This window comes from Melopsittacus undulatus, chromosome 5, assembly GCF_012275295.1.
Source record: "Melopsittacus undulatus isolate bMelUnd1 chromosome 5, bMelUnd1.mat.Z, whole genome shotgun sequence".
Taxonomy (NCBI): Eukaryota; Metazoa; Chordata; class Aves; order Psittaciformes; family Psittaculidae; genus Melopsittacus; species Melopsittacus undulatus.
The window spans coordinates 2649934-2675700 of NC_047531.1; the positions used below are offsets into that span (position 1 = coordinate 2649934).

Sequence of the window (25767 nt, forward strand, 5' to 3'; positions counted from 1 at the left end):
CTGGGAAGAGGTCGGAAGAGCCAGAACCCGCGTCCCACACAGGGGTCAGTGCCCCCGACCCCATCAGGGGCTGCCCCAAACCCGTGCCCGCAGCTTTCGTGTCGGGATCAAGCGGAAGATCCCGGCGATTCCAAGAGCCGGAGCCCGGAGGGGGCGGGCGCCTTCCCGGGCACCCTGCGGTGCTGGGGGGGCCTCGTCCCGTCCTTGCGGCGCAGGCATCACCCGGATAGCTCCCTCCTCCCATCCCTGCTCCATCCCAGCTCCCCAGGACGTGTCCCGGCCCCATCCCAACCCATTCCGCCTCCCCGACCACTCCCCATCCCCATTCCATCCCAGCTCCACCCCATTTAAGCCCCCGGACATGCTCCAGCTCATCCCAGTCCTCCCCAGGACGTGTCCCAAACACATCCCAGCTCCCCCAGGACATGTCCCTGTCCTGTTCTATCCCGCTCTAGACCTCCAGGACAGTTCCCCCATCCCATCCCAGTTCCATCCTATTCAACCTCCCAGGGCCTGTCCCAGTCCAATCCTATCCCATTTCCCCCTCCCAGAACAGCACCGCCAGTCCCATCCCAATCCCCTTTCCCAGGATATGTCCAGACCATATCCCATCTCCTCCCGGACATGTCCCGGCTCCATCCCATCCCCATCCCATCCGTCCCTCCTAGGACAGCTCCCCCAGTCCCGTCCCACCCCAGCGCCCGATGCCATGTCCCGGTCCCTTCCATCCTATCCCAGCCCCATCCCATCCCGTTCCTGCCGGGCCGGGGCCGGTGCCGGGTTCCGGTGCGGGTCTCTGGGGCTGCCCCCGCCCGTGGCTCCTCCCGCGCCGGCGGCTCCTCCTCGCCCGTGGCCCGGTGATATTTAACCTGGGCCGGGGAGCGCCGGCCCCAGCGCCGGCCTCGGACCCCGGCACCCCCCGGACCCACCGGAGCCCCTCGGAGCCCCCAGAGCCTCCGGTCCCCAGCGCCGGGACCCGCACAGGTACGGACGGAACCCCCCGGAGCCCTCCGGGAGCCCGCATCGCCCCACGGGCTGCGGGACCGCACGGGACGGGACGGGCGGAGAACAGCGGAGGGCACCGGGAGGCGACGGGCGGGTACCGGGAAGCATCGGGAAGCAGCAGGGAGACACCAGGAGACACCGGGGAGCAAGCGGGGCCAGCGGGGGGTGCCGGAGCCGGGTCCAGCCGCTCACCGCTCTCCTCTTCCCGCAGCCCCGGAGCCGCCGCCGGGCCGGCCCCGCCATGAGAGCCCCGGTGCCGGTGGCGCTGGGTTGCATCAGCTTAGTGCTGTGTGTGCTGGAGCTGCCCGCCGGCCTGCCCCGGCCCCACGGCAGAGCGCACAGGCGCAGGTGAGACCGGACCCCCCCACCCCGCATCCCCTCCCCATACAGTGGCTCTGTGCCCCCTGCCCGTCCCCTGTGTGGGGCGGCTCTGGGACCCCCCTGCTCATACCGCTGCCTGCCCCCATGCACAGGTATGAGCATGGGGCAGCTCTGAGCCCCCCTGCCTGCCCCCCCCCCAGGTAGGTGTAGCGAGGATCCCCCTGTGTGGAGCATCCCTGTAGCCCCTGTTCACCCCCTCCCACACGGGGTGTTTCTGTGTCCCCTCTACCCACCCTCCTGCCTGCCCCCTGTATGGGGCATCTCTGTATCCTCCTGCTCACCCTCCCTGCCCTCTCCCTTATGCAGGTATGAGCAGGGGCCCTTGGCTTGGGGCAGCCCCGTGCCCCCCTGTCTGGGATGCCTCTGTGCCCCCCTCTCGATCCCCAAGAGCCCAGCTCCTGCCCCAGCCCATGTCTGCCTGTCCTGCCAGCCACGGGGCTTGGGCAGGGCCCAGTCTGCCCATTGTCTGCGTGTCCCGTGTCTGTGTGTCCTGTGTCTGCGTGTCCCATGTCTGCATGTCCCGTGCCTGTGTCCCGCTGCCCATCACCCCCAGAGAGATGGACACTGGGGGGTCCCCGGACCCCAACCTGCTGTTACTACCTGCCCCATGCCTGTCCCTATGGGGACACGGGGCTGACAGGAGTGGGGAGGGGGGGTACCATGAGCTAGGGGGGTCCCTGAGACTGTGTGTGCACGGGGCATGCAGGGAACACGCATGTGCGGGGTGATGAGGACCGTGTGTGTGGGTATGTATGTGTGTGTATGTGTATGTATGTGTGAGGCATGTGGGGTGATGAGGACCGTGTGTGTGTGTGTATGTGTATGTATGTATGTGTGTGTATATGCATATGTGCGAGGCATGTGCCAGGCAGAGCCTGGGCTCCAGCCGCAGGAGGTACATGCATGTACATGTGTGTGTGGGGTGATGAGGACCATGTGTGTGTGTATGTGTGTGTGTGCATGTGTATGTGTGTGGGTATGTATGTGTGTATGTATGTGTGTGTGCGTGTGTATGTGTGTGTGCGTGTGTATGTATGTATGTGCGTGTGTATGTATGTATGTGTGTATATGTGTACGTGCCAGGCAGGGTCTGGTCTCCGTCCGCAGGAGGTACATGTGTGTACACGCGTGTTCCGGGCTGCGTGCGTGTGTGCGTGCACGGCTGCGTGTCGCTGCCTGAGGAGCAGGCTGGGGTTGGGATGCGCCTGCTCCATGCCCAGATCTGCAGGGATCGGCCCAGCCGATGCGGGGGGGGGGCGGAGGGGGACCCATTCCAGTGCCGCAGCATCCGGGGGTGCGGGGCGGACCCATCCCACAGTGGGGATGGATGGGGGGACCACGGGCACCCCAAATCCTGGGCATGGGCTGGGAGGTCAGGGTGGTGTGGGCACAGCTCCATGTGCTGGGGATGGGGGTCCCCAAGACAAGGGTGCCTGAGACATTGGGTGCCTGAGGACATGGGAGTCTGAGAGACACAGGGACACTGTTTAGGGGACACGGGGACCCTGTTGTGGGGACCCCAGCAGCAGGTACCAGCAGTGGGGATCGTGAGTCCAGCTCTGTGCTGGTGCTGAGCCCATGGGAATGCTGCGAGCAGCAGTGGGAATGGGGCAGGAGCCACATGTGGGAGCTGTGGGGTCCCGGGGTTGCTAGGTGCCCCACAGTGTGTCCAGTGACACCCATGAAGTGCTGGGATGTGGCCCGGGAAAGGGAGCAGGAGCAATCCCATGTGCCAGGGCAGATCCCGTGTGCTGGGGCAGGAGGGGAACCCCGCAGCCAGCGGCGATCCCATGGGATGCTGGCACTGATCCCATGGGATGCTGGCACTGATCCCATGAGATGCTGGCAATGGGGCTTGGCTCCAGGACACGGGGAGGCTGCTGGAGCTTCCAGAATGGGAGCGGGACGGGAATAGAACTGGAATGGGCAGCAGGAGCTGGGAATGACCTCGGGAGTTTCCTGAGCTGCAGCACCAAAGGAATGTGGCCTCTGGCCCTACGGAAGGCGGCGTCCGGCCCTGACATGTGTGTGCTGCGTGTGCGCTGGGGTCATGGGATGTGTGTGTGTGTGTGTGTGCTGGGACATGTGTGTGTGTGCTGGGACATGTGTGTACTGTGTGTGTAGGGGCCCACAGAACGGGTGTGTGGAGGGAGGAGCAGCTCCTGCCATGCTGCTGTGACATGGGGCATGGACACGTGTGTTGGTGCCTGCAGCAGCTCCTGTGCCCCGGTGCTGCTCCGTCCTCTCCTCCTGCTCCTGCCCAGGGCAAGGGGGGGATCTGGGCCTATGGCCCCATAGATCATGGGATCAGCCCAGTGGGAAAAGCCCTTTAAGCTCAGGCAGCCCAACCATTCCCAGCCCTGCCAAGGCCACCACCTAACCCATGGCACTGAGGCCTCATCTCCACGCTGTGTGAACACTTGCAGGGACGGTGCCTGCAGCCCTGCCCTGGGCAGCCTGTTCCAATACCTGAGCACCCTGTGGGGCAGGAATTGTTCCTCAGCTCCATCTAAACCTGCCCTGGTGCAGCTTGAGGCCGTTTCCTCTTGTCCCATCCCTTGTTCCTTGGGAGCAGAGCCCAGCCCCTCCTGGCTCCATCCTCCTGGCAGGCACTTGGAGGGAGCCATCAGGTCCCCCCTGAGCCTCCTCTTCTCCATCTGAACCCCCCAGGTCCCTCAGCCATTCCCCATCTCTCTTGTGCTCCAGGCCCTGCACCAGCTCCATTGCCCTTCTCTGGCCCCATCCAGCCCCTCAAGGTCTCTCTTGTAGTGAGGGGCCCAGACCTGAGCACAGGATTCAGGTGCAGCCTCCCCAGTGCCCAGGGCAGAGGCACAGTCCCTGCCCTGGCCCTGCTGCTGCACTGGTGCTGATCCAGCCCAGGATGCTGGAGGCTGCCTGGGCACGAGCCGCTCACCTCCCCCCATTGACCACCCCTGTCCTCAGTCCCCTCTCCATGAGCATCTTCCCCCCCCATCACCCCCTCCATGCCCCCCCCACCTCACTGACGCTGTCTCTCTCTTGCAGGGACCCCCCGGACCACATCCCATCCCTGCTGCCCCCCTTTATGGACCCTGCATTGCCGCACGCTGCGGGCACTGCCCGGCACCGGCTGCCTGCACCATGGCTCCCGCAGGCACATGTACCACAGCACCGGCTGCCTGCACCATGGCTCCCGCAGGCACATGTACCACAGCACCGGTACAGGCACACACGTGGCCGGCGGCACACGCAGCTCCTGCGCGTGGGCTGTGTGCTCGGCACCTGCCAGGTGCAGAACCTGAGCCACCGGCTGTGGCAGCTGCGGGGGCAGCTGGGGCGCCAGGACTCGTCCCCCATGAACCCCCACAGCCCCCACAGCTACGGGTGATGGGGACCCCCAGCCCTCGCCCGCAGCCCCCCCGCGTCCCCACTAAAGCACTTCCAGAGTCAAGTGTGGCTGAGCTGCCTCTGCACACCTGTGGGGCCATGGAGCATCCCCATGCGGGCTCCCACCCCATAGCCAACAGCGACCCCATGGAGCGGACATGACATGAAGTTGGTGGCCCATGGTGACAGCAATGGCCCATGGTGGCCCATCTGGGGCTGGCGACATCCGGTCCAAGGGGCACCAAGGATCCTGCTGACCACAGCAGCCTTGTGCAAGAGCAGCAGCTGCTGACTCAGCACCTCAGCACCCTGCCATGGGGGGGACACAGCCTGCTGCAGCACCCCATGGCACTCCTATGGCACCCTATGGAATCCCTATGGCACCCCATGACATCCCTATGGCACCCCATGGCACTTCTATGGCACCCTATGGAATCCCTATGGTACCCTATGGAATCCCTATGGCACCCCATGACATCCCTATGGCACCCCACAGCACCCCCTTCACCCAGACCTGAGCACAGCACATGGGTCCTGCACGGGGGACCTCATCCTCAGGGATGGTGCCAGTCCAGGCTCAGCACCATGCAGGTCCCTTCCTGTGTTGGGTGCTGTGAGGAGCAGCAGTGGGTCCTGTCCTTGGAAAGGTGCTGTCCCCTTCCCCAGCACCCTGTGCCCCACACGGTGACACTGGGGCCAGGTGCTGTGGGTGTCACCCCATCTCCATCCCCATCCCTGGTGCCATGGTGTGGACATGGGATATGGTCCCAGCCCCACTGCTGACACATTGGGCCCCCACGGGCTCAGTGGTGTCCCTGTCACCCCATGCTGTGACACCCCATGAGCACCCCACTCCCACTGAGCATCCCCCCCCCCCCAGCCCTCAGCACCCACCCATGGGTGCCTCTGATGCTGTGCAGAATAAAGGGTGTGAGGAGGGGTCCTGGCTTGGGAATCCCATGGGAATGGGGCATGGAGAGGGGTGGGGGACACGACTGTTCCCAGGCAGTGGGACAGCCAACAGCGTGCGTCAACCCATGCATATGGTGTGTGTGTCACCCCATGCACACAGCATGTCACCCCATGTATATGGTGTGTGTCACCCCATGCACCACCCACATGCCCATGGCCTGGCACGTCCGTGTGTCCCCAGAGGGGCCGTGTCCCCCACACCACCCCCAGCCCCATTGGCAGCTCCCTGCTGGGTCCTGCCTCCACCCTGCTGCGTGCAGCCCCCCCAGCACCCCCTGCCTGCTGCCCCCCCCCCGAGCCCCTCACTGCACCCCAAGTCCTGCTCCCACATCCCCATCAGGGTCACACCGCAGCCCATTTGCTCCCCATAGGCAGCCCCAGGGTCACCCACTGCAGGGGGTTCCTAACCTGGGGGTCAGGGGTTGGGGCTTGGGGTCTCCGCTCGGGGCTGCCCAGCCCAGGCCCGGCCCCTGCCCCAGTTGAACCATTAACACGGGTTAACCGGTGACCCATTGTCCTGTGGGGATAAAGCTGGGGGAGGTCGGGCAGGGCCAGAGCCCAGCACCCACAGCCCCGCCGCCATGAGCAGCCAACGGGTGGTGAGTACGGACCCACATCACCCCATGCATGGGGGGCAGACCCCCCCCGCACTGCCCCACACATGGGGGACAGAACTCCCCCTGCACTGCCCCACACATGGGCGACAGAGCCCCCCCGCACTGCCCCACACGTGGGGGACAGAGCCCCCCCGCACTGCCCCACACGTGGGCGACAGAACACCCCCTGCACTGCCCCACACGTGGGAGACAGAGCCCCCCTTCACTGCCCCACACACGGGGGACAGAGCCCCCCCCTGCACTGCCCCACACGTGGGCGACAGAGCGCCCCCTTCACTGCTCCACACATGGGGGACAGAGCCCCCCCTGCACTGCCCGACACACCGGGGCAGACCCCCCTGCACTCCCCCTCTCGGAGGCTCAGCCCCACAAGTGTCACCCCCATGGGACCCGTGCCACAGGCAGCAGCCCCAGGGACCCCCACCCCAGGGCTGGTGCCTTTTGGGGGGTGGAGGAGCCGCCGGGACCCACGGCTGTATCCTGCCTGCCATGGGGTGAGAACCCCCAAGTGGGTTCCAGCCAAGTGACTTGTCGGGGGGAATGGGGGTCCCACAGTCCTGGGGGGTGCAGCACATGGGGGGTGCTGGGCAGCACCCTGGGGTTCAGCTGTACCTTGCAATGCTGTGACACACGGGGCAGGGCTGCACAGCCCCATGGGTCCTCCTGCTCCCACCATGTCACCGGCAGCACAGGAAGGGCCCCCCCACACTGAGCAGCCCTTTCCCCCCCCCCCAGGAATCCAACTGCCCCACGGAGCTGCCCCACGGCACAGCCGAGCCCCAGCACCAGTACCGCAACTACACGGTGAGGGGGGGGCTGAACTGGGGAGGGGGGGGGGGGGGTGTTCTCCTGCACCAGTTGGGCTGTTTGGGGGGTCCCTGCACCAGGTCTGTCATTATGGGGGTCCCTGCACAAGCAGGGGGGGTCCAGCAGCACCCAAGCATCCAAGCTGGAGGGGGGGGGGGTCCCATCCAGTGCTGTGGGGGTCGAGGGGTGCTCTGCCGTGTGGGGGGTGTCCCTACACCCTACCCCCCCCCATCGCACACAGGAGGGGAAGCTGCTGGAGCGGGTGTACCACACGTACCGGCTCATGCACACACACCAGACCGTGGACTTCGTGCGCAAGAAGGTGCGACCCCCCCCCAGCCCCAGTACCCCCAGTCCAGCCCATGCACTGGGGCACCCACTCCCTGCACACTGCAATGGAGGCCGGGGCTGAAGGTCCCCCCCAAACCCCATTGCATCCCCCCCACACCAGTGTGCCCAGTACGGGCCGTGCTCCCAGCGCCGCATGACGGTGATGGAGGCCCTGGAGCTGCTGGATGAGCTGGTGGACGAGTCCGACCCGGACGTGGACTTCCCCAACTCCTTCCATGCCTACCAGACAGCCGAGGGCATCCGCAGGGCCCACCCCGATAAAGGTAATGCTGGGGGGGGTCCTGCACCCCCAAACCCCCCCCCGGGTCACATCCATTGGGGGTGACGGCCCCGCTCACCCCCAGACTGGTTCCACCTCGTGGGGCTGCTGCACGACCTGGGCAAGGTGCTGGCGCTGTTTGGGGAGCCCCAGGTGAGTGGGGGGACGCTGGGGGGCAGGAGGGGATGCAGGGGGTCCCGGTGGTCAGTGACCCCCATGCACCCCCACAGTGGGCTGTGGTGGGGGACACCTTCCCCGTGGGCTGCAAAGTGCAGAAGTCAGTGGTGTTTGGAGACTCGACCTTCCATGACAACCCCGACACCAAGGACCCCCGGTACAGGTGAGGGGCTGCACCCCACGTTACAGCCCTCATTGCACCCCACATCACCCCCGGGGTGGGGGGGTGCAGGCACCAACCCTGAGCCCCCCAACCCGGCTCCATCCCCAGCACTGAGTATGGGATGTACCAGCCCCGCTGCGGCCTGGAGAATGTCCTCATGTCCTGGGGGCACGATGGTAAGGGATGAGGAGGGAATGAGGGGGGTCCCTGACCCACAAACAGGGCACACGGACCCCCCTCTTTCCCAGAGATTCAGGCCTGGAGCACCTTTGTTGGGGGGTGCAGCTCTTGGGGTGCTCGGCCCCATTGCTGCACCCCACTGCTCCCCAGAGTACATGTACCGGGTCATGAAGTTCAACAACTTCGCCCTGCCCAAGGAGGTGAGGGATGCGGCTGCAGGGATGGGGATGGGGGGGCAGTAATGGGGTGACACATGGGCCCCCCCCATGCCCATCCCCGTGCCCTCAGGCCTTCTACATGGTGCGGTTCCACTCCTTCTACCCCTGGCATGCACACGGGGACTATGAGCACCTGTGCAGTGAGGAGGACCTGCGCATGCTGCCCTGGGTGCGCGAGCTCAAGTGCGTGAGCGGGGGGGACACATGGGGCTCCAGGGGGGGCTCAGCCCCAGGTGACCCCCGGGTACCAATCACACTGACTCCTCCACAGCAAGTTTGACCTGTACACGAAGCAGGAGGAGCTGCCTGACGTGCAGCAGCTCCGGGGCTACTACCAGTCACTCATTGACAAGTACTGCCCTGGGGAGCTGTGCTGGTGAAGGGGGGGCACTCGGACCCCCCCCAACCCTGGGACAGCGCTGGGATCACACCAGGAGACCCACAGCACCGGAACTGTCACTGCACCAAAATGGGACCTCCAGTACCACACTGCATCGGGATGCCCACCACCATACCCCACCGAGACCCCCAGGGCAAGGCACCGGGACCCCTACCACAAGATACAACCCACTGGGACCCCCAATGTAGTACACCAGAACTACCACTGGGACCCACGGTACCACACTGGGACCCCACTGCACCACCCTGACTCTCAGCACACCCCAGCCCCTTCGCCATGGGGGACACTGGGGCCATACAATAAACCTGCTTGTCGCACACACCCAGTGGCACCTGCACTATAGGGGGGACATGGAGCAGCCCCCCCCAGGCAGGACCCCCATGGGGGCACACGGGGGACTCCTCCCCAGGCAGGAATCCCAGCAAGAGCCATGGGGCTGGAATGTCAAAGGCTTTATTTAGAAAACATAGCAACCTGCTGAGCAAACTGGTGGAGCATGGGGCAGCCCAGTGACGGGGGGCAGCACCCAAACTGGTCTGGTGGTGGCTAAGGGCTGTAAATGATAACTGGACAGGCTGGCGCTGCCCAAAGCTGCTCCCACCAGCACTGAGCATGACCCCACCAGTGCCAATACCCACCCCACCAGTGCCAGCATCACCCCACAGCTGCAGCACAGGGGTCAGAGGCAATGGAACCACCCGGGGTTGCTGGCACGAGTGCAGCACCCTGGGGTGCCTTCAGTCCAGCGGTGGAAGACGAGACCCAGGCCAGCGGCTCCGGGTGCTACTTCTTCCTCTTGGTGCCATGGCGGCCACCCCCGCCGGGCTCGGGGCCGCTGCAGGCCTGGCTCTCAGCCCTCTCCTGGGGCTCCCTCCTCCGCATGTGCCCGTTCTTCTCTGCACCCCCCCTGTCTGCAGGGTCCCCGCGCCGAGGCCCTTTGGGGCAGGTGGGGGGAGCCCCCGGCCGGCACCGGCGGCGCAGGGCTCGCAGGAGGCAGGCGGTGGCCACCACCAGGTAGAGGGACCAGAGGATGGTGGGGCCGGGCACCGGGCGGCAGAGCTGGCGCAGCCACCGGAGCGCCTGCGGCAGCACCGTGGTCAATGGGCGCCTTGCCGGGGTCGTGTCCTGCTGGGGTGAGGAGGGGGTCAGGGGAGCACTGGGTGATTGTAGGGTGACCATGGGGTGACTGTGGGGTAGGGTCCTACCTTCAGCCCATGCTGGTTGAGCAGGTTCTCCAGCACGGGATCACCCAGGGACACGGTGGGGAAGAACTCCTGCACCCACTGCCGCCGCCACCATGACTGGCTGTGGGGTGGGAGAGCTCAGCACCTTGCCTGGCCCCCCCCACAGCCGTGGGCAGCTCCTGACACCCCCAGGCAGAGCCCAGGGTGCTGAGGAGCTACAGGGCAAGTTAATGATCCCAAATCCAGCCTGTGCCACCCCCTGGGCACTCACGTAACTGTACCATCTGCAAGCAGATGTGGTGTCACATCAGATCTGGGGTGCACAGGGGTGCAGAGGGGTCCAGTGCCACTCACCTGCCCTCGGCGCTGTGGGTAAACCAGTACTTGTAGAGCTGAGCACGGATGTAGACAGGGGGCCGGCCGCTGAAGGGATACTGGGACTCATGGACCTGCACCAGGCGGATCACTGTGGGAGACGTGGTGTTAGCTGCGGCTGGGAGCCTGCACCCATGGGTGCAGGGGCACCCCGAGGCACTGCCATAGCCCCACTCACCGTCCTCCTGGCCCTGCAGCAGGCGGTGCACGAAGCTGCTGAACCAGGGGCTGCTGCTGTGGTGTCCCAGGGCCGCAAACCACATCTGCCAGTCAAGCCGGGGCTGGTGCGGGGCCACCACGGGGGGGGCCCTGCTCACGTTCCCTGGCTTGTACATGAACTCGATCTCCTGGGGGGCAAAGAGAGGGATTGGGGATGTCAGCGGGGGTGAGGAGGTGGCCCTGGAGCTCCCCCAGCTCTGCTGGCATGAGGCTGAGTGCACCCAGAGTCACTTCTGGGGTTACCATGTGCTTCCAGAGGGACAACCCCCCCCCCCCATGGGACAGGCCAGTGAGACACAGATGCTTGGATCCAGTGGAGTTGATTCCTCAGCCATCCCCCACCTGCCTGTGGCACTAAACACAAGTGTGAGACACCCAAGCTCAGTGCGTTCAGCTCACAACAAACACAGCAGCACTCCAGGCGTGGGGAGGGCCTGGAAAGCTGCCCAGGAGAAAGGACCTGGGCAGGGGTGGTTGACAGTGGCTGAATGAGCCAACAGCAGGCCCGGGTGGCCAAGGAGGAACAGCACAGCAGTATGTGCCACCACCAGTGCAGCAGCAGGGCCAGGGCAGGGACTGTGCCCCTGCACTGGGCACTGGTGAGGCTGCACCTGAATCCTGTGCTCAGGTCTGGGCCCCTCACTACAGGAGAGACCTTGAGGGGCTGGAGCGGGGCCAGAGAAGGGCAATGGAGCTGGAGCAGGGCCTGGAGCACAAGAGAGATGGGGAACGGCTGAGGGAGCTGGGGGGTTCAGATGGAGAAGGGAAGGCTCAGGGGGACCTGATGGCTCCCTCCAAATGCCTGCAGGAGGATGGAGCCAGGAGGGGCTGGGCTCTGCTCCCAAGGAACAAGGGATGGGACAAGAGGAACCAGCCTCAAGCTGCACCAGGGCAGGTTTAGATGGAGCTGAGGAACAATTCCTGCCCCACAGGGTGCTCAGGCATTGGAACAGGCTGCCCAGGGCAGGGCTGCAGGCACCGGCCCTGCAAGTGTTCACACAGCCTGGAGACGAGGCCTCAGTGCCATGGGTTAGGGATGGCCTTGGCAGGGCTGGGAATGGTTGCACTGGACGATCCTGAAAATCCTTTCCCACCCAAGGGCCCTGTGACTGGGGACCAGTGCTCACCGTCCAGTTCTTCCCATTATAGCTGCCTTCCAGCACCACCTCGGGCCGTCCCCCGACGCCTGTCATCCTGCGGAACAGCCCATAGGAGTTCACAAGCTGGAGACGCTGCACCGCACCAAACGCCTCGTGGATGCCAGGCCACAGCTTCCTATGGGACTCAGACTCTATGTAGGTGAAGGGCACCTGGGGAGGGGCAGAGAAAGGCTCCAGCACCACAGCATAGGGGGCCCAGACCATGTCCTTCTCCCCAAACCCCATCCCTGCACTTACCAGGCTGATGGCAAATAACCCCACGGCCGCAGTGGTGAAGATGACCCATTGCAGCGTGGCCCACAGCTTCCAGAAGCAGCCACGGACACAGGCACAGCTACAGAGGGCAAGAGATGTGTCAGACTCATTTGGGTTGGAAGGGTCCCTAAAGCTCAGGTCCCTCTCCTCAGGCTGCTCCATCCAGTCTCCCCCCAGCCTGTAGTTGTGCTTGGGTTTAGTCCCCCTCTAATGCTCCCAGCACCCATGACAAGGCTCCCACTCCACACAGCCCCAGGGTCCAGCCTTCCCACCCAGCTCCACCAGACCCCAGTGTCCCTCCCTGCAGCAATCCCATCCCCAAGGACCCCAGAGCAGCCCCAAGTGTCCCCCGTCACACACCGGTACATGGCAGCCAGGATCTCCCAGGACAGCGACAGGAAGGCCAGTCCCACCAGTGGCAGCGTCACTGCCTGCAGCCACGTCGTGAACTCGTGGAAGGTGAAGTCTGGAGCGAAGGAAAACCCATGGAGGGTCAGGGAAGAGCCTCTTCCACCGTGGGGACACTGGGACCCTGCAGCCCCTGCTGCAACGTACCCACTTGGGACTCCAGCAGCCTATTCTCCCAGTTGATCTCCAGGCCGAAGTACTGAATGCTCCAGTAGAGCAGGAGGCTGTAGGTGCTCAGCTCCAGCAGCATGGACAGGAAGGACCCGAGGCTGGGGGGCCAGGCTGTGGCATGACACAGTAGCTCAGTGCCACAGCAGCCAGAGGCAAAACACATCCCTGCAGCAGCAGCCAAGCCACCACCCCTCGCGGTCACAGCGGGGCAGGGCAGACATGGGAGCCCACCCCACACTCACAGCGTGTGTTCCTCCTCTTGCTGCACCCTGCTGAGCGCCCCACATGCTCCTCATCCAGCAGGGAGAAGGCCAGGACGATGGTGAGCATGTTGAAGAAGTTGTAGTTGCCCGTGAGGATAATGAGGACCTGCAGCAGGACCTGGTGAGAAGGGAAGGGTTGGGGTGTCGCAGTGGTAGGGGGCAGAGGGCATCAGGCACCCCATCACCACCATGGCCACCCCAGCTCCCACAGGGGCCCTGTTCTGCCCACGGCCTGAGCTGGGCTCCCCATCCTGCGGAGCCCCATGGCACATGGGGTTACAAGGAGCAGGATTGGACCCGTCCCTGTCCCCCACCCCCCAACCTGGCTGTAGAAGGCGAAGAGCCGGAGCCGGCGGATGGGAGCGAAGAAGAGGACGGGGACAGCGATCTCGATGATGTAGGTGGCCACCACACTGAGCTTCTGGAACCACACTGGGAGCTGGTGCGCGAACCACGCGGCTGGTGTGGGGATGCACTGGGTCTCGTAGTGGTGGGTGAGAGCTGGGGGGGGACATGGGGGCCACACGGATGCAGCATGGAGCGGGCAGAGCCAGCACACAGCTATGCCAACACAGGAGAGGGGCCCATAGCGGCTCCCTATGGGCATGGGGAGCCCCAGAGCCACAGCCCCCCCTCACCTGTGAGCCCCCACCATGTGGGGCAGCGGCTGGTGAGCTTCACCACCCCCGAGGCGAACATGAGGCGGAAGAGCAGCCAGCGCACGAGCCAGAAGGTGATGCTGTCGTGGGGGTGCCAGGCCGGGCCCCCCCACGAGAGGAGGCGCAGGGGGGCCACCAGCACGGCCAGGAACCCCGCTTCCAGCAGCAGACTGTCCCTGGGGGAGCATCAGCACTGTGGCCCCCCTTGCCACCCAGGCAGGCTGGGCCCCCCAAAGGGAGGGATGAGGTGGGGGTGACTTACCACTGGAAGTAGAGGAAGACCTGTCCCACCTGCAGGAGAGAGGGAGGCTGGTGAGCAGGGAATGGGGGCAGGATTGGGCCTTAGTTTATCCCCCATGGCCCTGGGGTGGCCACAGACCCCCACATGGACCCCAGTGGTGCTGGGAGAGAAGAGTCCATGGTGTGTGCAGGAACACAGCCAAGCCCTGTTCAGCTCCAGCACAGCAGCATCACTCATGGAATCATGGAATAGTTTGTGTTGGAAGGGACCTTAAAGCTTCTCAGCTCCAACCCCTGCCACAGGCAGGGACTTCTTCCACTGGAGCAGCTGCTCCAAGCCCCTGTGTCCAACCTGGCCTTGAGCACTGCCAGGGATGGGGCAGCCACAGCTTCTCTGGGCACCCTGTGCCAGCGCCTCAGCACCCTCACAGGGAACAGCTTCTGCCTAAGAGCTCAGCTCAGTCTCTCCTCGGGCAGGTTCAAGCCATGAGGAGCAGCAGGAGGAGGAGTAGGGCAGTGGTCGGGAGCAGCTCTCACAGCAGCCCAGGCTCGGGGCTGAGCCTGCTCCAAGCAGGAACAGGGACTTTCTCTCCAGCATACCCTTAAAAGGGAGTGAGAAGAAGGAATTCTGGCGCACATGGGCTGGAGGAGGCAGAGCCACACACGGCACAGGAGCCACGCAGGGACAGAGCCCCCATGGGTGGGGGTCCCCCAGAGCCCCCTCCCACCCCAGAGGTGCTGCTCCCTCCCTTGCCAGGGCACTGAGCTGCTCCGAGCCCCAGCTCCCACCGTGGCTCTCCTGGGACACACGGATACAGCTCAACAGCACTGCCTGTGCCATGCAACAGCTCCCCATGGGGTGCAACTGGGTGCCGGGGAGACTGTGGGGTGACAGCACTGCAGGGGAGCCCCCCCCACACAGAGGAGCCCCCTTCCTACAGCCAGCTCTTCACCTTCCCAGCTTCCCAACGGCATTCCTTGCAGTGCCAGACACAGCCCATACCCCAGCAGGAGGGAGCAGTGAGGGCTGGGGGGGTCTGTAAACAGAGGTGGGATTTCCTCCATTCATTCCCTGGTGTCAGAGGAAAGAGGATCCTTCAATCCCTCCTATTGCTGCCTGCACAGCGGGATCTGACTCACCAGCAGGAAGCGGCTCAGGAGGGTGCATTCATGGCTGGGGGACACAGATCTTGTGGGATAAAGGGATAGGGCCTGGAGCTTGGGATAAAGGCCCTGGCAAAGCTTGCAGGGAATCAGCTCTGCAGGCAAGTCCAGGGGGGTTTATCCTAAGAAAGCACCAAGAACTGGCACAAGGATGGGGCTGTATCCACCAACATGAGCCAAGGAGGTATCAGCACCTTCCCCACAGCAACAAGGGGGAGGCTGAGAATGCCAGGAGTTCATGGGATGGCATTAATGGAACAATGTCACCTCCCTGCCCTCCTAGATCCCATTCCAACCCCTCCAGGGCTCCACAAACCCCTTCCCATTGGATCTCATACCTGGTAGAGCGAGAAATAAAGCACCCAGAGGAAGGCAAAGACCAGGCTGTCCCTCAGGGGCTCCAGCAGCAAGGCACCGAAGGAGCAGAGCACTCCAAGGAGGCAGAGCAGCTCCATTCCCAGCTCTGTATCCAAACCCAGCTTGGGCCCGAGCCACAGTAGGGTGGGAAAATCCCGGAATTGCTCCCATAGACTTTGTCCACTGAGGCGCAGCACTCTGCGAGCAGGCAGGATTCCATCTCTTCCATAGAGACCTAGAAAAGGGATGGTGGGAAGTGGGATAAAGGCACTTTGAGGCTGGTAAAAGCGGGGCAGAACATTGGGATCCCACCGTGTCAGTACCTGGAAGAGCTGAGGGCTGCTTGACCCCATTCAACACTGGCTTCCCAGTTTCATAGGCTCATTGAATGGGTTGTGTTGGAAGGGACCTTAAAGCTCCTCCAGCTCCAACCCCTGCCACAGGCAGGGACCCCTTCCACTGGAGCAGCTGCTCCAAGCCCCTGTGTCCAACCTGACCTTGAACACTGCCAGAAGAGCTTCAGCCTTATCTCCAACCTGAACTCCCCCTGTTTCAGTCCGAACCCATCACCCCTTGTCCCATCACTACAGTCCCTGATGCGGCTCCCTCCCCAGCACCCATCCTCAGCATCCTCCCGGTGTCCCCTCCACCTCATCACACCCGGTGTCACCAGCACACCCGCTCACAGCACACACTGCCGCACTCTCCACAGCTTTAACACCAAGCATTAAAGATCGCTGCCCGCAGCACAGAGCCCCGAGGGCCGCCGCTGGTGTCCCTCAGACACGGAGCCGTTATTCCCTCTTGGAAAACCCATTTCCTCTCGGGCTGGGCACGGAACAGCCCTGGGATGAACCCAAACAGCGGCCGGACCAGGGTGAGCCACGTCGGAGGCCGGAGGGGCCGCGGCCACCACAGCGTGCAGCGGGCCCGGAGCCCGACGGGGATCCCGGGACAGGGCTGCGGGAGGGGAGAGAGCCCCGCACCCCCCACCCGAGCCGCGCCGTACCGGGGACCTGCACGTAGAGCGAGGTGAAGGCGGCGAGGAAAGCGGCGGCCAGGCCGGTCAGAAACAGCTCCCGCACTCGCCGCGGAGGCTCCGCCATCAGCGGCAACAGCGCTACCAGAGCCCCCCCGCGCACTGCGCCTGCGCGCACTGACGTCAGCACGCTCCTCCCCACGCCGCTTAGGGCGGGAAGTGCAAAATGGCGGCAGGGAGGAGAGGAGGAGACGAGCGGCGGTGAGCGGCGGAGCGGGAGAGGGAATGGGAATGGGAATGGGAATGGGGATTGGGATTGGGATTGGGAATGGGAATGGGAATGCCGGGATCAGAGGCTCCCGGGGAGCTGGGCTGGGATCGGCATGACCGTGACTGGATACTGGAGGTTGCTGGGAGCCGGGTCCCCTGCGCTGCTGCTGCTGCTGCCCCGGGGGCAGTTGGAGATCATTGTCCCGTCGGGGCCTGAGGGCTGCTCCGCGTGTGCGTCTCCTGTGGGGCTGAGGAGAGCTCAAAGCTCAGCCCCGGGCCTCACGGTGCAAGTAACGGGGTGTCCGGAGGGGCTGTGGCTGCCCCATCCCTGGCAGTGCTCAAGGCCAGGTTGGACACAGGGGCTTGGAGCAGCTGCTCCAGTGGAAGGTGTCCCTGACCGTGGCAGGGGTTGGAGCTGGAGGAGCTTTAAGGTCCTTGCCAACACAAACCTGCCTGGGATTTTATGAAACGAGATCTTGAGGGGCTGGATGGGGCCAGAGAAGGGCAATGGAGCTGGTGCAGGGCCTGGAGCACAAGAGAGATGGGGAACGGCTGAGGGAGCTGGGGGGTTCAGATGGAGAAGAGAAGGCTCAGGGGGGACCTGATGGCTCCCTCCAAGTGCCTGCCAGGAGGATGGAGCCAGGAGGGGCTGGGCTCTGCTCCCAAGGAACAAGGGATGGGACAAGAGGAAACGGCCTCAAGCTGCACCAGGGCAGCTTTAGATGGAGCTGAGGAACAATTCCTGCCCCACAGGGTGCTCAGGCATTGGAACAGGCTGCCCAGGGCAGGGCTGCAGGCACCGGCCCTGCAAGTGTTCACACAGCGTGGAGACGAGGCCTCAGTGCCATGGGTTAGGGGTGGCCTTGGCAGGGCTGGGAATGGTTGCACTGGCATCTGAAGCTCATTCTCAACCCCGCTGATTCCATGATGTGTGCTCACTGCAGGGCTCTGTTCAACTCCAGGTTTCCATCAGCTGCTCTCTGTGACCTGCCCTGCTCCGATGCCCCCTGTGGGATCAGCGGCTGGTAACCGGGGGGGGGTTTAACCCCATTCAGAGCTCAAGATGCCCCTCAGCAGGGGGGAGCTGGAGTCCCGCTTCATGCAGCTCCTGCAGCCCATCCGCGACCTCACCAAGAACTGGGAGGTGGATGTGGCCGCGCAGCTCGGCGAGTACCTGGAGGAGGTGAGGTGACGGGGGGGTCCCAGCAGGGTCCATCCCAACCCCGCTCCCCCCTCACCATTCCCATCACTCCTGTTCCCGGCAGCTGCAGCACGTCTGCATTTCCTTCGACAATGGGAAAACCACCATGAACTTCATGGAGGCAGCGCTGCTCATCCAGGGATCCGCCTGTGTCTACAGCAGGAAGGTGAGGAGCTGCTGGTGACGGGGGCTCCGAGAGTCTGCTGGGGGTGTGAGCACTGAGAAGTGTGGGATTGAATGGGATTTCACTGCCAGGTCCACTCCATGATGTACAAAAGAGATGAGGTCAGAATTGGTGATGTTTTGTATCTGGTTGAAGTGACTTATACAGCACTGGACTGGAATGCTGTGTATAGACACCAAAAATCCAAAGGGATAAGGGAGACCCTCCTGTTGAGGATTACAGATGTCATAAAATCACAAATCCCAGACTGGTTTGGGTTGGAGGGACCCATTAAGCTCATGCAGCTCCAACCCCCTGCCATGGGCAGGGACACCAGGTCCCAGCTTGCCCAAACCTGGCCTCAGAAGGGCAGAAACAGGGAAAAGAAGAACAAGATGAGCCAGAATCTGACCCCCAAGCACTGGGATCAGAGGAGGGTGGTAGTTCCCCTCATATCAGCTCTTCTGGGAGCTGCTTCCTCCCTCTCCTGAGCCTGGTTGTTTTCCTCCCCAGGTGGAGTATCTCTACTCCCTGGTGTTCCAGACCCTTGACTACATCTCCAACAAGAAGTAAGTAGAGCTGCAGCACCTGCTGCTCCTGCACTGCTGCCACTCAGCAATCGTTGTGTTACAAACCCAAACATGCCTCTTGCAGCGCTGGTCTTGAGCCCATGCAAAGCACTTTGGGGGGCTGCAGGAAATGTCCCCGGTGGGATGGATTTCAGAGGCTGGGGCCATGGTTGTCCCCATGTGCTCTTCCAGTGGCACCATCCTGTGGTTCTCCTGCCTGCTCTCAGTGCAGGCCAAGGGGAATGGTTTGAACCTGCCAGAGAGGAGACTGAGCTGAGCTCTCAGGCAGAAGCTGTTCTCTGTGAGGGTGCTGAGGCGCTGGCACAGGGTGCCCAGAGAAGCTGTGGCTGCCCCATCCCTGGCAGTATTCAAGGCCAGGTTGGACACAGGGGCTTGGAGCAGCTGCTCCAGTGGAAGGGGTCCCTGGAACTGGAGGAGCTTTAAGGTCTCTTCCAACCCAACGCATTCCAGGATTCCCTGATGCTGATCCTGTTTTCTGCTCCCTGATGCAGGCAGGACAAGCTGCCCAGCTCTCTGGATCCGGATGGGAGAGATGCTGACGCCACTTTTGGGGAGGGGGACATTGATGAGAAGGTGAGAGCTGCAGCTCCAGTGCCTCTGGTGCTGGGTCCATCCCACCCGTGTCCTCATGGCCCCATAGATTGAGCTGGGTGACCACATGTGGGTCTCTCTCTGCAGTTCCTCTCCCTGGATGACATCAAGGACACCAGCCAGGCCAGCGTGGACATGAAGGATCACCAGTCCAGCGTAGGAGCCATTTCCCTCCTTTGCTCTCCCTCCCTCTGCTGGGGTTTCCTGGGATGAATCCCAAGGTGCCCCCATCCCACCTGTTTTTCTCTGCAGCCCGTGCACATCGTTCCCTCGACCCCCATGTCCTTGGTCCCACCAGAAGATGATGAGAAGAGAGAAAACCCCCTGCTCAGGTGAGACCCCTCAGCCACTCCTATGGCTTTCCATATGCCTCAACCAGGGAACTGCTGCCCTCCTGGTTAAACTGGAGGGATGATCCCGGAGGCTGGGAGCTGCCTGTGGTGCAGGCAGGGTACAGGGGGATGGGATGAGCAGGAGTGGGCTGGGAATGACTGTTGGGAATGCCGGGGCTGTCCCCCCCCCCCGCAGCAATGGGGCCATCCCCTCCCGCAGGCTGCTTTGGGGTCCCTGATGGGGCTCTCCTGGCAGCTGCAAGGGGGAGGTCCTGGCAAGCCGCAAAGATTTCCGGATGAACGTGTGCACCCCCCACAAATCCGGAGCGTTCCTGCTGGAGCTGGCAGGGCAGTCCCCAGCCTGGCCCCAGAGCCCCGGCCCTGTCCCAGGTACGGCAATGGGTACAGGGCACGGAGCAGGATGCTCCTGCCCAGGGCAACCCTGTGCTGGTGGCTCTGGTGCCAGGGCCACTGCCGGTGACCTGTGGCTACTGTCACCCACAGCAGCTCCAGCTGGTGTCCCTGGCAGCAGCAGTGACCACAGCAGCAGCCGTGCAGAGGCTCCTGTCCGGGCACTGAGCTTCTCTGAGGAGGGAGGTGAGATCCTGGGGCCCTGTGTCCTGTCCATGTGTCTGTCCCTGTGTCCTGCTGCTGTGTGTGTCCTGCTCACTGTGTCCATGTGCTGTGGTTTAACCATGCTGGTAACTCAGAGCCATACAGTTGCTCACTCACTCCCTCCCACTTCTTCCCCCTCCGTGCTCCTGGAGGCATGGGGAGGAGAATGGAGAGAATGTAACTCCTATGGGTTGAGATAAGAACAGTCCAGTAACTAAGGTATAACACAAACCACTGCTGCCACCAGTAATAATAATGATAAATAACAAGGGAAGAGAATACAACCACTCAGCGCCCTCCAACTGATACCCAGCCTGACCTGAGCAGTGATCTGGGCCTCCCAGGTGATTCCCCCCAGTTTCCATGCCAAGCATGATGTGCTGTGGTATGGAATAGCCCTCTGGCTAGTGTGGGTCAGGTGTCCTGCCCCTGCTTCCTCCCGGCTTCCCATACCCCTCCTCGGTGCAGAGCATGAGAATGAAAAGTCAGGGTAGGTGCTACTGAGCAGCAGCTAAACCCATGGTTGTGTTTTATCAGTGCTGTTCTCAGGCGAAAGCCCAAACCCAGCCCTGCACCAGGTACAGGCTGTCCCTGGGGTTTGCTGGTGTCTGCCTGTCCTGCCCATACATCCATGTGTCACATCTTGTGTGTCTTGTGCACACGTCCGTGTGTCCTGCCTGCGTGTCCATCTGTGCCACAGCTGCTGTGTCTCTGTGAAGCCCCTGGGATGCTCCTTGGGAAACAGGGAATCCCAGAGGCTCTACCCGGCTCATTCCCATGCAGGACTGGAGGATGATGGTGCTGGTGGGGATGATCCCATGCAGGAGGACGCTGCAGTGCTGGCTCCAGGGGATGCCAAACACACGGAATCACAGCGGGTAGGTGAGCACTGAGACAGCGCCTGGCTCCTCACCGGAGCCTTGGCTCATCCGGCTCATCCTGCCCCTCCAGAGCACCCCGAGATATGCGCTGCGGGAGCGAGCCCCTGCCCAGCACCCCCACACCCATGTCAAGGTAGGGGGGACCTGGAGCATCCCAGGGCTGTGGGATACCAGGAAGCTCTGGGATGGCCCAGCCCAGCCCTGTCCCTGGGAGCTGTGGCTGCATCAGCACCTGCTCCCTGCAGGAGCTGCTGGATCCATGGCAAAGTCTTGACCCCTTCGCGGACTCCGAGGACAAACCCCTCAGGAAAGGTACATGATGGGAGCTGGGGATGGGGCTGCTGCCCTGGCTCTGTCTGTGCAGCACCAGCTCATCCTGGTTCCATTCCCCATCCTCTTGTCCTTTGGCATCTCTGGAGCCACAGTGGGTTTATCCTGGCTCCTTTTCCCACCCGCTTGTCCCTTCCCGGCTCCTCGACGGGTCTCTTCTGGCCCCATGGTGCCCAGAGGGGCTGTGCCAAAGGCCGAGGCTGGAGCCACCCTCCGGTCTGACACTTCCTGCTCCCAGGGAGACCGTTCCTGGTGCCGCTGGGCCTGGAGGACATGGTGGGGGGGAAGCGCAAGAGGAAATCCCCCCGGAAGCTCCAGAGCTTCATTAAGTGGTTCGCCATGTCCTGTGAGTACCGCAGCATATCCCATGGGATCCGGCTGGGATCCAACGGGAGGGGTTAGCTGAGCCCCATGGGGGGACCTCAACAAGACACCTCAGAGGTGGCTCTGGAGGTGACAGCCCCGTGTGGGGTGTGTGGTGGTGGCTGAGGGGTGGGTGCTGCTGTCCTGGGGGGTTCTTCCTCTGGGATCCCAGTTCCCTGGTGGGAATGGGCACCTCTGAGAGCTTCAGCCCTCTGGTTCCCCCAGATGACAAAGTCTCGGACGGCAGGAGAGCCAAGAGGAACGGCCTGACCTTCGCTGGTGAGTGGTGGGGCTGGGGGAGACGCTCTGTGCCCTGCCTGCGGCTCCCGGCCCCCCCTGCCCCTGTACTGTCCCCCTGGGGGGGCAAAGCCAGGGCAGAGGGGACCCTGCACCCCAAAACCATGAGTGGAGCCTGGGATGGCACCAACGGCCACCCTGTGGGGTGAGCTGGAGGGGCTGGACCCCCCCGTGGTGCAGGGCCCCCCCTCAGGGTGCAGAGGTGCTGCCCTGCACCCATCCTGCTGCAGACCTCGAGATACTCTACTGGAAGCAGATGAAGGAGCGGGTGGCGGCGCAAAAGAAGCTGCAGCCCAGGGTGAGTGGGGCTGGAGGGGGGGGCACTGGGCTGGGGGGACCCCCCCTTGTACCCCCAGGGTGGGGGCTCAGGCCTGTTCCTTGCAGGAGCCACTGCAGCTCGATGAGGAGCCGGAGCTGATGGAGGCAGAGCGAGGGGCTGAGGACGATGAAGCAGAAGGTGCTGCAGCCCCAGTCCTCATCCCACCCCTATTGGGGGCCCCGTCCCACTGTGACAGGGCCTGGGGAGGTCACTGAGCACATTCCCTCCCCATAGGTGACTTTGGGGAGCATGAGGACATTGAAGTCCTGGAGGAGCAGGAGGAAGGAGCCCCCAGTGAGTGCATGGCCCTGCCGGGAGGGTTTGCACCCCATGTCCCTCTGTCTGTCCATCGTTGGCCATGTCCCTGTCCCTGTGCGTGTCCCCATGTGCCCTCACTGCTGCTGTTCCCCCTGCAGGTCCCCGTCCCTCCAACTCCCTGTGCTACGAGGAGCTGGTGCGCAGGAACGTGGTAGGTGTTGTGTGGAAGGGCCTGGGTGCAGGTGTTGGAGGCTATGGGGTGCCCCCACGCCGGAAGCTGTACCCATGTACCCCAACCCTCCCTGTGCCCCCCAGGAGCTGTTCATGGTGGAGTCGCAGCGCTATGTGCAGGAGACGGAGCTGTCGCAGCGCGTGCGGTGCTGGGAGGAGCGGATGGTGCCACTGCTGCAGGAGCAGGCATGGATACGGGAAGGGCTGGGACCCCTCTTTCCTACCTCCTTTTCTCTCCCCCCTTTCCTAACCTCCTTCTTGTCCCCTTGTTGCTTTTCCTCCCCTGCTATTCCTTCCCCCTTCCCACTCTTTTCCCTTCCTCTCCTTCTCACCTCGCCTTTTTCCCCCCTTATTTCCCCCTTCATTTTCTCTCCCTTCTCCCCCTTTTGCTGTTTCCCTCTCCCCCCCCACTGACCGCCCCCCGCAGGAGTCCCGCCAGGCTCTGGATGTCCGTGGCTATGGGCAGGCACTGGTGCAGGGCTGCAGCAGCGTCGGGCACTGGTGCTCCTTCGCGCGGCTTGTGGCAGGGCAGCCCCCGGCCGAGGTGAGCCGGTACCTGATGGCAACGCTGCAGCTGGTGAGTGATGGGGGGGCTGTGCCATGGGGGGCTGTCAGTGCCCCCCAACCTGCAGTTCCTCAGTGCCAGGGGGGCTGCAGGTGTTCTGGGGCTCTCTGTGCTCCCCAGACCCCAGCGTTCCCTTGTCCCCTGCAGGCCAATGACTACGTGGTGGAGCTGGCACAGGAGCCGGGGCTGGAGGAGGCTCTGGACACGCTGCGGCTCCGGCTGCTCACACACCAGCAGGCACATGAGCGCTTCCAGGCCTTCCGCCTGCCCTCGGCATGCCCGTGAAGGGGGGGACACCTCCCGGGCACCCCAACCCCACCTCCAAGCCCCTTTTGTACCCCCTAAAACCCCCAATGCCCATTTCGTAGCCCCAACATTCCTTTGCACCCCTCTTCATACCCCAGCCCTCCCCCTTCTGTACAATCTTCAGAGCCCCAAGCAGCCCCTTTTGTATCCCTAAAGCCCCTCCTATGTCCTCAACCCCTTCTTACTCACACTCAGTGCCCCTTTTGTACTTCCAAACCCACCCTGTGTATCCCCAACCCCCCCTTCTGTACTCCCCCCCCCCCCCCATGACCTCAGCTCCCTCCATGGGCTCCCAAACCCCCCTTTGTCCCCTCCCCCCGGCAATAAACCCTCTTTTGGTATAATGAACAGCTCTGCTGCTGTGCAGGGACAGACCCCAACCCCTGGGGATGCACTTGGAGGGTTTGGGGGGTATCAGGAGGTGTTGGGGTTCCTACTGCCCATACCCAATGCCAAAGGAAGCATCAAAGGGAGTTGGGGTCCCCCTCACCCCAGGATCTACTGCTTTTGGGGGTTCCCACTACCATGGGAGCCACTGGGGGGGTCGGGGTCCCCCCACCCTGGTCTCTGCCACTGCTGCTGTGGGGGGTGCTGGGGTCACCATGGGGGATGTTGGGTCCCCCTTACCCTGGTTCCCACCACCCCAGAAGCCATTGGGGATGTTGGTGTCCCCCATCCCTATACCTGCCATTGCAGGTGTCAGGCTCTGGGTCTCCATCACTCCCCACTGCCATACGGGTAGTGGGGCTGTTCTGGTCCCCATCCCATAGTTCCTGCCACACTGTGAGGGCTGTCGCGTACTGTGTCCGGTACCCACCACGACAGAAACCATATGGGGTTGTCAGAGTCCATGTTTCCCCCATAACCACCCCCTCGGGGGGTGTCAGCCCCCATGCCCCAGCACTCACACGTGTGCCGCCGGTGCTTTATTCCAGGGGCTGGTACGTGCGCATGTGTTCCCGCACGCTGCGCTCCAGCTCCTCCGCGCTCTTGCCGCTGCCGTAGCAGTCGAGCAGGAGCCCGTCGGGCCCCAGCAGGTAGATGAGCACGCTGTGATCCACGATATAGTCCCCGTCGGCGTCGCGGGGTCCGGCGCTCGCGTACACGCGGAAGGCGGCGGCGGCGGCGCGCACGTCCTCGGCGGAGCCCGTGAGGCCCAGCAGGCGCGGGTGGAAGTCGCGCAGGTAGCGGCGCAGCGCGGCCTCGTCGTCGCGCTCCGGGTCCACGGTGACGAAGAGCGGCTGCAGCGGCGGCAGCGCCGGGTCCCGTTCCAGGGCGGCCGCGGCCCGGCCCATGCGCTCCAGCGCGGCGGGACACACGTCCGGGCAGTGCGTGAATCCGAAGTACAGCAGCACCCACTGCCCCCGGAAGTCGCTCTTGGCCCGGGGCGCCCCCGTCTGGTCCCGCAGCCGGAAGTCGGCGTGCGTCAGGGCCAGGCCCCGCAGCGCCTCCCGGCGCCGCCGCTGCCGCTCCTGCTCCCGGCGCTGCCGCAGCCACAGCCACGCACCCGCCGCGGCCCCCGCCGCCCCCCCCGCCACCAGCGCGCGCTGCCACAGCGGCAGCGGGGCCTGGCGCCGGGGGGGGGGCACCGGGGGGCGGCGGCGCAGGAAGGAGAACAGCGAGCGGAGCATGGCGGGGCTGGGGGGGAACACACACCGGTGACCTCTGACCCACGGGTGACCTCTGACAACATCCCGGCCTCCCTTCACCCCCCTCCCTTACCCTTCTCCCCGCCCCCTCTGACTCCGCTGACCTTTGCCCTCTGTCCCCGCCAAGCCGCTCCCCTCCCGCACCGCTCGCTGCGGGCCGCACCCGGAACCGGAACTCTCGGGGCGGGGCTTGTACGGAGGGCGCGTCCGCCGAGGCCGGTGTCACGCGCGGCAGCGCCCCCTGGCGGCGGGCGGACCCACAGAGCGCCCCCTGCTGCACCGGGTGACACGGGGGGGGGGGGATGGGGGTCACGAGGTCATCCGGGGTCATGGGGACAGGGCAGCTGTGGAGGTCATGGAGGGTCATCGAGGTCATGGGGTCATTGGGGTCATAGGTATGATAGGGTCATGGGTGATTTGGGGTCATCATTGGGGGTCATAGAGGATGGGGCTCATTGGGGCCATGGGGTTATGGG

General features: G+C 63.9%; 5 protein-coding genes across 5 annotated transcripts; 3 read left to right on the plus strand and 2 right to left on the minus strand.

The window, feature by feature from the left end:
- The first annotated feature begins 917 nt into the window (after window positions 1-917).
- Window positions 918-5195, plus strand: ADM2 (adrenomedullin 2). The gene is made up of 3 exons (XM_034063124.1): window positions 918-984; window positions 1217-1353; window positions 4411-5195. Exons 2-3 carry the CDS (start codon window positions 1247-1249, stop codon window positions 4751-4753), a joined length of 450 nt encoding a protein of 149 aa, XP_033919015.1. The 5' UTR covers window positions 918-984; window positions 1217-1246; the 3' UTR covers window positions 4754-5195.
- Window positions 5196-6305: 1110 nt separating this feature from the next.
- MIOX (myo-inositol oxygenase) lies at window positions 6306-8876 on the plus strand. The gene is made up of 10 exons (XM_034062886.1): window positions 6306-6323; window positions 7077-7145; window positions 7390-7470; window positions 7600-7762; window positions 7844-7911; window positions 7989-8098; window positions 8207-8274; window positions 8429-8478; window positions 8567-8679; window positions 8768-8876. Exons 1-10 carry the CDS (start codon window positions 6306-6308, stop codon window positions 8874-8876), a joined length of 849 nt encoding a protein of 282 aa, XP_033918777.1.
- A 457-nt stretch (window positions 8877-9333) lies between these two features.
- On the minus strand, window positions 9334-16474 carry LMF2 (lipase maturation factor 2). Its single transcript, XM_034062941.1, has 14 exons — window positions 16361-16474; window positions 15333-15586; window positions 13853-13881; window positions 13570-13766; window positions 13254-13432; window positions 12911-13049; window positions 12645-12779; window positions 12450-12555; window positions 12072-12168; window positions 11802-11984; window positions 10634-10802; window positions 10435-10546; window positions 10102-10201; window positions 9334-10021 (listed from the first exon to the last, which is right to left on the minus strand). Exons 1-14 carry the CDS (start codon window positions 16455-16457, stop codon window positions 9680-9682), a joined length of 2139 nt encoding a protein of 712 aa, XP_033918832.1. The 5' UTR covers window positions 16458-16474; the 3' UTR covers window positions 9334-9679.
- A 1075-nt stretch (window positions 16475-17549) lies between these two features.
- NCAPH2 (non-SMC condensin II complex subunit H2) lies at window positions 17550-23891 on the plus strand. The gene is made up of 20 exons (XM_034062887.1): window positions 17550-17783; window positions 17866-17967; window positions 18478-18533; window positions 19046-19127; window positions 19233-19301; window positions 19398-19477; window positions 19734-19867; window positions 19982-20074; window positions 20876-20970; window positions 21044-21106; window positions 21219-21285; window positions 21542-21649; window positions 21892-21945; window positions 22194-22261; window positions 22348-22420; window positions 22517-22576; window positions 22699-22751; window positions 22856-22957; window positions 23199-23348; window positions 23484-23891. Exons 1-20 carry the CDS (start codon window positions 17664-17666, stop codon window positions 23619-23621), a joined length of 1767 nt encoding a protein of 588 aa, XP_033918778.1. The 5' UTR covers window positions 17550-17663; the 3' UTR covers window positions 23622-23891.
- A 584-nt stretch (window positions 23892-24475) lies between these two features.
- SCO2 (synthesis of cytochrome C oxidase 2) lies at window positions 24476-25658 on the minus strand. The gene is made up of 2 exons (XM_034062888.1): window positions 25396-25658; window positions 24476-25280 (listed from the first exon to the last, which is right to left on the minus strand). Exons 1-2 carry the CDS (start codon window positions 25656-25658, stop codon window positions 24569-24571), a joined length of 975 nt encoding a protein of 324 aa, XP_033918779.1. The 3' UTR covers window positions 24476-24568.
- Window positions 25659-25767: the final 109 nt, after the last annotated feature.

Coding starts and splice junctions, on each gene's coding strand:
- SCO2 (XM_034062888.1), bottom strand. CDS start 25,658: ATGACCCTCCATGACCTCCACAGCTGCCCTGTCCCCATGACCCCGGAT. Junction 25,281..25,395: donor GGCGGGGACAGAGGGCAAAG/GTCAGCGGAGTC, acceptor GTTCCCCCCCAG/CCCCGCCATGCTCCGCTCGC.
- ADM2 (XM_034063124.1), top strand. CDS start 1,247: ATGAGAGCCCCGGTGCCGGTGGCGCTGGGTTGCATCAGCTTAGTGCTG. Junction 1,354..4,410: donor GGCAGAGCGCACAGGCGCAG/GTGAGACCGGAC, acceptor TCTCTCTTGCAG/GGACCCCCCGGACCACATCC.
- MIOX (XM_034062886.1), top strand. Junction 8,099..8,206: donor ACCAAGGACCCCCGGTACAG/GTGAGGGGCTGC, acceptor CTCCATCCCCAG/CACTGAGTATGGGATGTACC. Junction 8,275..8,428: donor CATGTCCTGGGGGCACGATG/GTAAGGGATGAG, acceptor ACTGCTCCCCAG/AGTACATGTACCGGGTCATG.
- NCAPH2 (XM_034062887.1), top strand. CDS start 17,664: ATGCCCCTCAGCAGGGGGGAGCTGGAGTCCCGCTTCATGCAGCTCCTG. Junction 19,302..19,397: donor TGAAGGATCACCAGTCCAGC/GTAGGAGCCATT, acceptor TTTTCTCTGCAG/CCCGTGCACATCGTTCCCTC. Junction 22,421..22,516: donor TGAGGACGATGAAGCAGAAG/GTGCTGCAGCCC, acceptor CCCTCCCCATAG/GTGACTTTGGGGAGCATGAG.
- LMF2 (XM_034062941.1), bottom strand. CDS start 16,457: ATGGCGGAGCCTCCGCGGCGAGTGCGGGAGCTGTTTCTGACCGGCCTG. Junction 12,556..12,644: donor GCTGCTGGAGTCCCAAGTGG/GTACGTTGCAGC, acceptor CCTTCGCTCCAG/ACTTCACCTTCCACGAGTTC. Junction 12,169..12,449: donor ATCCTGGCTGCCATGTACCG/GTGTGTGACGGG, acceptor TGCCCTCTGTAG/CTGTGCCTGTGTCCGTGGCT.